The sequence below is a fragment of the Aptenodytes forsteri genome, unplaced genomic scaffold, assembly GCF_000699145.1.
Source record: "Aptenodytes forsteri isolate BGI_AS27 unplaced genomic scaffold, ASM69914v1 Scaffold65, whole genome shotgun sequence".
NCBI classification, from domain to species: Eukaryota; Metazoa; Chordata; class Aves; order Sphenisciformes; family Spheniscidae; genus Aptenodytes; species Aptenodytes forsteri.
This window is the reverse complement of record NW_008795127.1, coordinates 7,766,295-7,778,059: the sequence shown is the minus strand read 5'-3', so window position 1 is coordinate 7,778,059 and position 11,765 is coordinate 7,766,295. Positions and strand designations below refer to the sequence as shown.

General features: G+C 42.7%; 1 protein-coding gene across 1 annotated transcript in view; it reads left to right on the top strand.

Moving 5' to 3' along the window:
- Positions 1–4,845: 4,845 nt before the first annotated feature.
- KIT (KIT proto-oncogene receptor tyrosine kinase) overlaps positions 4,846–11,765 on the top strand; it is a 47,644-nt gene continuing 40,724 nt past the window's right edge. Inside the window, exons 1-3 of the mRNA XM_019471545.1 lie at positions 4,846–4,852; positions 7,205–7,258; positions 7,393–7,412. Coding sequence (XP_019327090.1) covers positions 4,846–4,852; positions 7,205–7,258; positions 7,393–7,412 — 81 coding nt within the window. The remainder of the gene's footprint in view (positions 4,853–7,204; positions 7,259–7,392; positions 7,413–11,765) is intronic.

Genomic DNA, 11,765 nt, shown 5'->3' with positions numbered 1-11,765 from the left:
TATTATCTCTTACAGGCATGTAAATAACAGAAAAGTTCCTAATGTTGCTGCCATGCTATGCAACTCCTGGGCTGTTCCATACAGATAATTCCTTGAAATTGTAACTAAAAAGAGGCATCATTTAGTAAAATTATCAGCTACAGGGGGTTTTGCCGTTGGCGGGGCTGACAGCATTAAATGTCTATGATTCTAAATGTCATCTGACAGCTGAGTCCGTAATCATGTAACATAATCATAAATATCTGATACGGAGAAGAATTTGCTGGTCAACTAGGCACTGACGGTTGTAAATCTAAGTGATAAAGAGGATGCATGGGCTGATTTAAGTTAAGAAGAGATGAAAACCATGGTAGGGAAGTTTGAAAGTCAGAGAGATGGCATCTCTTACAGGTTCTTTAGAAGCCTGGCAAATGCCAGGTTAGTCCTACATCTCCTTTCTTTTCCCATCAGTAATTGTCTTAAGCTAAGAGTGCTCCTCCGCTCATGCTGGGTAAACATGCTCCTTGTGACATGGAGTGGACTTCTTTTAAAGAAAAGTTTTGTGCAAAAGCCACACTGGAAAAAGAAATCAAACTTGTTGGTTATAACCTGTCATTCAGAGCCTGCATGTTTCAGAGGAGGAAAAAGGTCCAAATGAGCTGTGTAATAGAAGTGTTTTGGGTATTCACATACCTGGGCCATGCAGAACTAACTAGGTTCCTGCTGAAGGGTATCATGAGATTAAAAACTTGCACTTGGCTCTCTTAATCTGTTTTTTGTTCGGTAGTTAATGGCTGCACTGACGTCACGTGTTGAAGTTTTTGTCCGCAGCCCTCAGGACTGGAAACTTCATTCTGTGCTGAATGAAATCTGACTTTCTCACGCATTCACCTGCCTCCCACAGCTGGGTTTCTAAGAGACACAGCAAGTCTTAGGAAGCTCCTACAGAACTGTAGGAGTAAGGCTGGAGGAGACCTGCAGAGGTCATCTGGTCTGTTCCCTGCTCTCCCCCGGGTCAGATGGAGCAGATCTTCCCAGGTGGACTTTTGTCTAACCTGCTCTAAGGCAGACTTGTGGTGCAGAGTCTACCACCCATTTTTTCTAGTGCATAAGTAGTTGTTAAAGTTCAAAAGCTTCTCCTGACACCTAACCGAATCTCCCTTGCTGGTCGCTTAGTTCCATCCTTTTTTTTTCCCTGCTGTGGTGGATATAGTGAACTGCTGATCACCATCCTCTTTGTAATAGCATTTTACACGTTGACAATTAATATCACATCTTTGACTTCTCTTTTCTATGATGAACAGATAAAACTTCTTCAGCCTTTTCTTTTGGTGCATCTTTTGTAGCTCCTCCTCCTCTTTTTCTTCTCAGCCCTCTCCAACTTGTTTGCGTTTCCTCAAGATATGATATGGAAAATTGACGCCTGACTCCAGATAAGAAATGTAGGGCTTCCAGGTTTAACAAAATATTTACCTCCCCCTGTACTGTGTGCCTCAACTTGATTCAAAGCATTTTAAATCTGATTTTAATCATGATTTAAATCAGCCAACAGTAAGCCTCATTTTAACTGTTTTGCATTTGTACTTAATTATTTTGTAAAGAAAGGTTTAACCTCCTTTATTACCATTGAGATGGAGTTTTAATTAAATATAGCCTTTGCACTTAATGTTACACTTACTTTGATTAATCACTGTGCCTGTATTTAAGCAATTACGTAGCTTGTTATATATACACTTACTCTGATTCTTCATGTGTATGTTTTAGTATGAAAATAGAAAGTGTTGACATTTCTTGTATTAGATAATTGATTTTTTACTGATGATTTGCATCGATTACAATGAAGGAAACGAGAATTCTGAAATGTTCTTCCGTTAGATAAATAGCACCACATAGAAGCCAGCCAATTCAGAAGAAAAAACTCATTGAGAAATGTTTTGAAATAAAGAATTAATGTCTGAAAGGCCTATCTGTAGTCAAAACTGGTGGTTTCTAATCTCTGTGCTGTAAAAATTTTAGAACTAGTCCATCTCATCCTGTTTTTATTCTTAGAATGGCAATGGAAAGAAACATTCATGGTTTTTTTTTTCAACGCCTGATCAGTAGCTCCTCTTTCAATGGACTAGTTGCTTAATTGAGTTGTACTGAATGAACTGAAATAAAATATTTTCTCTGCACCTGCGAGGAAACTCCAGATGCCAAAGGCTGGTTTATTGCTGCGGCACAACCTGCCTAGAGGTGCTCAGCTACCAACTTCCATGAATTCAGTAGTGTGATTATCTTTAAAATATTGGCAGCAAATGTACGGCTTGAATAGGTTTTTTGCCTTTAATTTTTTTGTCTTTAATTTTTTTTAATGATTAGAGGAGGAGTAAATTTTAAATTATGTTGTTGTATTTTCAAAATCAGTGTTGAATATTTTTACATATAAGAGGAAAACAGGCATTATAAAAATGCTGCATTTTTCCTGTAATATTAAATTAAATATGCAGTTTAATATGGTATTTTTACCTGGAGTGGTTCTGTTCGTATGCCTTAGACGCTCTTCTGCACTAGGATCTGGTACTGAGGCATTCAGTTTCTGCTGCTCAGTGACCACCCCATTCTTTTCTTTACTTTTGCTGCCTAACTCTTTGTTTGCTATTTTATACGGCATGGAAGTGCTTTCTATGCCTGGATGAGCATAACTTTTTAACTTTGAAAAGAAATTATGTTATCTTCAACAAAATAAAAGCTTCCTCCCAGTAGTGTTCATTGTAACACAAGCTGTTGACGTTTCCTATTCCATAGCACATCTGACTTCCAGGTATTATACATAACATTGCTGACTTTGCAGTAATACTAATATCATCATACCTAGGATTTGAGGTATGCAGCATAATAAAAGAGGTCAAATGGAAGGAGCAGAAGTAAACCCTGTATTTCTGGTCTCCTCCCATAAACTAGATACCATCAGAAGCGATGCTGAAATGGGATTCCTTGCTTAGGCAGGTACTCAGACTGTGCCCACAGTGCGATGCCCTCTTGTGTATCTCTCCTGGGGTAGTAAGGAGGACCACTTTTTCAATAAGCAGTTACCTATATATATGCCATGTATATGCAATTTATGATAGGGCTTGTTAGTAAACTAGGAAATACAGTACAATTGGTAGGCAAAATATATAAGTGGGACTTCTGCTGACATTGGAGATTAAGTTCAATGGCCGAGTTATGTATCCGCTTGCCATAAGAAGACTGGGGAAATGAAACTGGATTGTCAGAAAAATATCTGAGTCTCTGTATTCAAGGTACTTCCAAGACAACATCAGTGACAGATCTTGCTGGGTGTTAGCGAGATTTGTTCACCCTAGGAGGTTCTGTAGAACCTGCCGATGAATCCTCCAGAAGTTGTCCTAGTGACAGTTTCAGAAGGCATGTGCAAAGATACTTCTCCAATACTAACACATTAGAAATGCATTTATTAGATTTGGTATTGTCTGTAAGACGATGCTTTTACAATAATTTTTTAACAACGTCCTAATTAGCAGCAAAGTTTATGCACTAGTAAGACAAAGGAAATCTAACTTATTACAGGCTTATTAAAAATCACTCAATAGGTAAAGTTAATTTATATGGAGAAATATGAAAATACTCCAAAACCTGCTTCTTAAATGGATCTGTGTGCCATGTGGATGCATGACATGATGCAATGACTTGTATTTCAGTAATAGAGCTATATAAATACTTTAGCTATGTTATTACTAAACCCAGCATTTTTCTCATGAATCTGTCAGTTCTTTCACTGAAGGAAAAGAGAATACAGAGTAATATGGACATAAAAGATAGCTGTGTCTTTTCTGCAAAATTTGGCGAACATGTTTATTAATCTGAAAGTCTTGTTTATTGCTGCAATCTTCTAGGAGAAAGTACTGAACTAAAAATCTAGAGAAAGTAAAAAGCAGTGCTCCTCTTTGTGGTATTTAATGTGGTCCATCATAAGAGCAATGATAACATAATTATGCAATTATTGGTGTATTTTCCCCTCTGGAGGCCTTACGTAGATGATTACCAGTGCACCTTTTAATGAAATTGCTACTATTTGATAAAATTACTGCCAAGACTTGAAATAATTAGAATTCGCATTGCCAAAAGTCTTACATCTCCTTCCTCAGTTGAGCCTTTTCCAAATAGGCATTAATTCAGATTGCAAAACGATTCACTGTTCTCCAGTTTTCTCATTTCTCTTTATTAAAACTACCTTTTCACTGCATTTCAGAAAACACACTTTCAAGCCCATGTTGCTCATTACAAGGAACATTTGTTCAAAATGGAAGTTGAAAGATACTGCACCTTTTAATGTAAATGTCAGCAAAGAGAAGTGAGAAGAAAAAGCCATTAAAGGAATAGACTGGATGAATGACAGCTGAATTTGAATACACTATGCATTAGTGCGCTTTTTCATTCCTTCTAATCGTTCTCCATACTTACTTTATAATTTGTTTATTTATGCGTCTAACAGCTGATAAAACTAACTGTGGGAACAGCTGGTTAATAAGTAATTTTGGAAATTAGAGGGAAGACGGCAATAATTCAGTAGGAGTAAGGATCAGTCTAAATGTATAAATCTCAACGCTGACAAGTGTTGTGGCAAACAGTTGCTCTTTTTTTGCAAATCCTACTTGTGTGTGTGTACACACATGCATATTTATCTGTCCTCTGTATTTTTCTTTGAATAAAAATTAGTAGGTGGTTGTTTTAAGCTTAGATCATTCTAGTTTAAAAAAACCTGATAGGTCAGTCATGCTTTGGGTTTGGTTTTGTTCATTAGCACATTGCCTGTAGATGCCTTCTGTGGTGGGAAGTTTAGATATAAGAGACCATAGTGCGTCAATGCGCTGTAATAAAATGAATTAATCACCTAGAACAGGCTGTTGCTCACAGTGCTTCAAGATGAGTGACTGGACTGCTACAGTGCATATGGTGCTTCTTCAAAAAACTGACTGGACTGCTACAGTGCATATGGTGCTCCTTCAAAAAACAAACCCCAAAACCCCAAAACAACAGAAAAAGCCCCAAAGCCATGGCTTCCCAGAAAAAGAGGATTCAGAAAGGTATCATACCCAGCCATGGAAAGAAGCATGGCGTTTGATCCTGCTGTGACCATTCAGTATGTGTGCTAAACTAGAATTATATTCAGCTACATGTCTGCTTTTGACAAATGCCTCTATTAGCTGTATTAGCAGAGTGAGGCATGCCAATCAGAAAGGGCAAGCTGCTTGGGTAGGCAGGAAAAGTGGCCTGTTTGCAGGGCTGGAGTTTCCTCACCCCAGCAAGGGAAAACAAAGCGGCTGGGGGAAGAGGAAGGTGTGTCTCTGTCTCTGGAAGGTGCAGTTACTTCCCCCAGCCCCCTGCCTTGAGGGAGTGTTGCACTTGCAGCTCTCACATGTTTGTTTTGGAGGTCGTGTGCAGGATCTGGTCTGCTAAGCCTGCTTCCAAAATAAGGAAGCAAAGTACGATGAGCTACATTGCTAATTGCTGCGACAAGACCCTCTGCAGGAGGATCTGCTGGCATCTACCCACAAGCAGGGGATCAGCCCAGGTGCTCACGCTTGTCCTGCCTGAAGATCCTGTGAATGTCTCTCTTGGAGAGTGAGATGTGCGGGGGCTAGAGAGCTGGCTGGATTTGTCTTCTTGCCACCTGCCTCTAATGCTGGCTGTTTCTGATTAACCACATCTTGTTCGGAGGGGTGCATAACCTCTCTTCAGGTGTAGCTGGGTGTCTCCTCAGTCGCCTGAGCTGTTTTCTCTGCAAGGGGTAAACACCAAGTGCCTTTTACTTGTCCTGTGGAGTGCCCTCCCAGGGCATGCGGTGTTTAGTGAGGCAGGTCCATGCAGGAGCAATCCCAAAGGTTCCCATGGGGTGTCACTGCAAAGGGGCATGTCTCACAGCCACAGCCAGGGTCCAGCTGCCTCTGTGGTTCCCCATGCTCATGCCTCCACAGATGATAAAGACAGCCTTTGTTCCAGCCTCCTTCCAGTTCCTCTCTTGGGTTTGCCATGGGTGGGAATTGGCTGGCTGGCTCCACACTTGCTCTTTGTGTTGGGGGATACCTCTTTCTCCTTTATGCTGCCTGCAGATGGAGTCGGTTTGGCCGCGCCTTTGAGTGCTCGGCTGGCTAGCTCCTGCCTTCTGCCCTCCACAGTGCCTTTCCTCTGCCCCCTTCCCGTTCAGGGTGAAGGGTCTATGGGGAGAGAAGGCTGGATGAGAAGGCAGTGGTTGCCCTCATGCAGCTGGGCAGATGTCAAAGCCCCCACTAATCCTCTCCCCTGGTTTTCTGCTTAGTAATGTACAGCCTCTGAGGATCCAAAACTTCAGAGCAAGCGCAAGCACAGGAGCTCTGCATTTCTGCTTGGGGAACACGTGGCATTGAAGAGTCTGTTGGTCAGCAGATGGCACTGACTCTGTTAGATGGATTAGAAACAAACCACTTAGTTCTGCAGGGAAGCCTAATCAGTCTAGACCCTGTAATACATGCCCGGTGACAGTTAAGTTATTTTTCAGTCTCCAAGATGAAATTGGGGCAAAGAAGCCGGTCAGTGTTTCTATCAGCAAGGATTTGTGGCATTCATATATGCCAAGAGTCTGTGACGCTTGCAGGGAACAATCGCGTCTTTGGTCTTTTTTGGTCTATGTCTTTGAGGAAGACACTAGCATGGGTGTTGGCGTGGATGGTTTCTTTTGCGAAGTAAGAGGCTATACTGCTAGCCTTCTTCTCCCCCGCAGCATAGCTGAAATGGGATCTGATGTAGCTTTCAGATCAAATCATTTAAAATTGACATTTGCCATTGCTAAACTTTTCATCTAGCATAAGGGAGAGTGTCTGTTTAGTGAAGTGGAACAAAACAAGTAAGCATATGATAGCATCTCTCCTTCAAAAAATCTGGGAGATTTTATACATCAGAGCAAATTAAAGTTGTTTCAGTGTGATTAACATGTGAGTTTGACGCTTTATTTGTTTCCTTGGGGCATGAAATGTCAGGACAAAGAAAATATAATTGAAAAGGTCTTAAATTTATCTCCATCATAGCATATGTCATGTGTCATAGTGGCTTTAACAAATGAGAGACAGAGTTGGAAAGGCGATACTCTTCAATTAGACCAACTAATACTGTAAAGAAGACCGGGCAGGCTTCTGGCTAGGAATTCTGCACTTGTGTAGAAATGTTTTTGCTTCTGCTTCTCTTTCAGACCTGCAGGAGACCTGTGTATCTGAAAACATGTTCATTTTTCCAGCGGTGCTGGGTATGCCCAAAGAGGATATTACCTCCCTGCAAGCCATGTCTTGCTGATATCCCCAGACCATTGCATCTACAACAGTGCCACTACTTTAACTGATAAAGCATATCTCTTGTTTCTGCTCTCTTATGTTGTTGTAGATGAGAAACTGAAAAATGCGGTGAGTAAGGTCTGTGTGATAGCCCTTGAAATGAACCCAGTGCCCAGAATGAATAGGCACTGAAAAGAAAGTAGTCTCTCTAATTGTATCCAATCACCACAATCTTACATGAAAGTCGTGGACATTTTGTCCCCTGAAGTTTAGCTCCTCGGTGCATTTGTCATGGAAAAACGTTAACTGGTTTAGAAGTCATGGTCAGAATCACGTCATGGTCAGGTCATTGTTTTCATTGTGCAGTGTTTGTACAGCTTACATGGGGACTGCTGATGACTATGAAGGTTATGGACAACCACAAGGGGAAGAGGCAGAAGCTCAGAAGAGCCTGCCATGCCCTTACAGTGTGTCCCAGCCCTGGGAGAGGCAGGGAGAGGGATTTGCTCTTGCTGGTTGGCAATGAACCCACTGGCAGGTCACTGCCAGTCCCTTGGGCTTGACAGAAAGGCTGGTACTGGATGTGAGCAGGTTGTGGCTGTATTGTGAAGCTGCATTGCACCCCTGTCTTGGGAGATGTTTGAGATAAGTTTAATGTTGAAGGAGGTGGGATAAGGCAAAGGGTTTTTTTGTTTTGTTTTGTCTTTTTTCTCTGAAAGCAATATGTTGTGCTATAGAGCTGCCACAAACTTCTTGTTCCTTTTAATGTTTAGATAAGAGTTGAAAGAGGAAATGGCCACAGAGGGACTAACCTGTTGGCCTAATGTTGTGCAGGAAATCTGTGGCAGATCTGGGAATAAAATCCACTCTGCTTGACTCTTCATCTTATTCCATGGCAGTCCCACGTCCTTTGTTTGTTTGACAGCTGGAGATAGTCTCCGTTACTTGTGAGCATGATGTGGACTTGCACCTGACATGCTTTTCCGCAGCATCGTTGTGGCTGAGGCTGAAAAGCTCTGGCATAAACCATTTTTTTTTTCCAGAATGGTGCACTCCTTAGCCAAAGCTTTTTTTGTTTGCACATCCCTTAATTGTTACAGGAACATTCTGCTGTCCTTAATCATATCCCTGCAATTTGACCTGCATTTCCTATCGGTATTATCTAGAGCTGTTTCGTTTTCTAATTCCTCCAGCCCAGTTTCCCAGATGTTCCTTCTGCATGCAGAAGTCACAACTGCTGTACTTCCCCTCTTTTCTCCCTCTCCCTTCATTTTTAGGGCTTAGGAATCTGCTTGTAATATATTCATATAGTCATCTTTTTTCAGTTACACAGCCTTGTTCACAGGTGATCCCAGCATTGTAGTTTTTAACTTAGATTTGTTATATTACAAGGAGAAGCTAGGATAGTGGAAGTGACTCTTTTCAGCTGTGGGACACAAATTTAGAACATCCAAAACGGGTCTTGGGCTGTCCAACTATGAGCTTTGCAATTTATTTTGTATACATTTTTTAAAAATTTTTTAAAATTTATTGTTAATTATTACATATTTGCCATTATCAATATATTTTGTTAGCATAAATAATTACCTGCTAGTTGCCCTTGATAACAACTCTAGAGGGTCATCCAGAACCCCAGTGTGGTACTCTGGCTATGCAGTGTATGGAGAGTGTTGGATGTTTCACAGTGGGATCCGCAGCCCTTGACCAACAGTGGGATCATCTGCCCCCATTAGCCTGCAGGAGCCATGGGGGCAGAGGATGGGTTTCCCCTCTTCCCCTTGTCCTGTGGGGTCCCTGTGGTCAGGTGGCCTTCACGGGGGTGGTGACACTCAGCAGAATAATGAGGTAGTGGTCCACCTCCTTTTCCAAGGTGTAAGGAGGTACAGAGAGGGTGGAGGCATGCCCAGGTGTGGGTCAGGTAACAAAGTAAGGATGCACACCTACACCTGGAAATCTTCAGCGGAGACATAGCCATGGGTTCCTCCATCCTGTTGCTCAGAGAGTTTACAATCCCACTGATGACTGGTAAAGTCATGGTCCTGTCTGAGGTGGACATGGAGCCCTGGGAGGACACAGCAGACTCCATATCCCTTGGGGTTCGGCACTTGGAGATCTTTTACCATCCTTGCCGTATATCCTGCCAACACACCTGATTCCCAAATTATTAGTGTTACTGTCACAGTTATGCTCATGATTTGTGTTACTGAAGTGCGCAAGAGCAACAACAGTGGGCCGGGAGGAGCCCTGTCCTGCCTCAGGTGTGGTACAAATTGGAGCAGTCTCAGACGTGAGGCGTTAGCAGTCTGAGAAAAGATCAAGAGATAGCAGATGGACACATGCTGTGGGGATTAGTACACTGGATTACAAGTTGTTGGTTAAACTCTCAGATTTCTGTTACTTAATTATTCCTCCAAAAAGGAGATACTAAGTCATTCCCATCTTTCTAAGCACCATTTTAATTCTTATCTTTTAAAGACAGGCGATATTTAGGTGCTTAATACTAAGCACATCTGATAGTTCTTGCATTTACAACATGTTCTTACACTGCCATACTTTCCTTGAAGACACGTTGTTTTCAGAAGGCAACAGAGAAAAAATTTAGATTGTGGGAATCCTTTGCACAAGGCATTGTTACATTTACAGTGTAAACTGTCTTGCTGAAAATTTGTAGGCTGCGTAAAGGAACTATGGCAAGATTGTCTCAAAATATGAGTGATGTTTTCAACTGGAATATCGTGGCTTTTGTTGTGGAGTGCCACAGTGTGCTAGTTCCCTCTATGCCTTTCTTTCCCCAGCTCTGGTATGTAACATATTTCTTGTGCCTCTGGATGGAGTCACGCTCTGCTGTGTTGTTTACCACCTTTAAAAACTTTCCACCAACTTGCTAGATAGTCCTGATAATAAGTGTTAACAAAATTTTGAACTCCTAATCTGAATGGGTATGATGAGTGCTAAGGGAAAGAGTAGGCAAAAGTCACAAACGTAGCATAAAAATATGTAATTATGTTTTTCTTAATCTTTCTGGCAATTATTATTTCTATTTCTGCTTGTTTATATGTTCAGTCATGTGAGTTCGTGTAGAGGATTAGTGGACCTCATGTGGAAAATTTCTGGTGGTGCTGGAAAAACAGGTGCTGGTGGACAGCCTGTAGGGTGTAGCACTGATAAATAAATCTTCATCTGAGGGAGATGAGGGGAGAATGAGGGCTCCCTCCAAAACCCAGGCCACAAACCAAGTAATTAGACTCTGCAGGTGGTCTGACCGTCCTTTGCTTCCTACTCTGTGCTGGATTTGTCGGGAGGAGGAGCAGTTACCTGACCTGGTCTTAATCCAGTATATACCTTAAGAACAGCTAAAGCTGTGAGATGAGTGAATTAAGTCTGGAGTATATAACCTCATCCCAACTAATTATCCGATTGTTTTGCTTGAACGTCTGTTGTTATCTGTGTGGGTACGGAAATTCAGCTTCTGAAAGGAGCCACAGAGTGTGTCTTTGCATGCAAGTGGTTTTGGTTTTTGAGATATGTTCCCCCCAGCTCAGGCATGGCTATTATACATCCAGTCCAACTGTGCGATACTGTGCTATGCATTAGAGGGCCATGGGGCGATGGTTGTTGGTAGGACTAAAGAGCCAGTCTTCAGAAGAGGAAGGGTTTGTTGCTGCAGCACCTGTCAGCATTTGCACACATCACAGTGATGTGTATGGTTTGGCAGATCTGCACTCATTTAGTACGTCAGTTATGACATGAATCTATGCACTGCTACCTCCGATCTGTTCCTTTCCTCTGCAGACCTGTTGATGATGCCCTACTTTTGGCCTTCATGTGCTCTTGTGCCCTAGGGTTGGGTGGTTAAGTGGGTTTGGGAAGGAGGAGAAGCCTGATGCCTGGCTGTGCAGTACATTACAGGCTGGTTTTGTCTGGGCAGTCTGGAGCCTACGGTTACCCCGTGTGTCATTAATCTGCTGTATAAATACCGAGGAGAGAAGTGGAGGGAGCGGTTCAGCAAGCCAAGCTGGCTCGGCGTTTCCTCAGGGGCAAGTAAATGCGTTTATTCTCTGTGTAGCTCTGGGGCTCTTTGAATGAAGTAGCCCCTCGCTGCAGCTGAGAGTGTGTCTGTGCTAAGGCGTGTGTGCAAGGCAGAGGGTGCAGTAAGGTCTGGGGAGGGAGCATCCTCTGTCCGTGCACACGCATAGGTTGTGCACCGGGAGTTTCTGTTGGCTGCAAGCGCATTTCTGTTCACGCAGCTGAGGTGTCCCATTGGGTTTTTTTGTTGTTGAAAGGAGAGCGGCAGGTAGGGGCTGCGTTGGTTGGCTTTGTGCTTTCAGAGGCATCCAGCTGTCAGCGATGCTGTGCCGGCGGTGCTGCTGAGGCTGCTGCCGGAGCAGGGGGTGCACAGCTCAGGGCAGCGGGCTGGTGTGCTTCCCGCCGCTGCCTGTTTCGTGCCAGGCCTTAGGGGCTGAGGCCCGGCCCCCCCCCCAC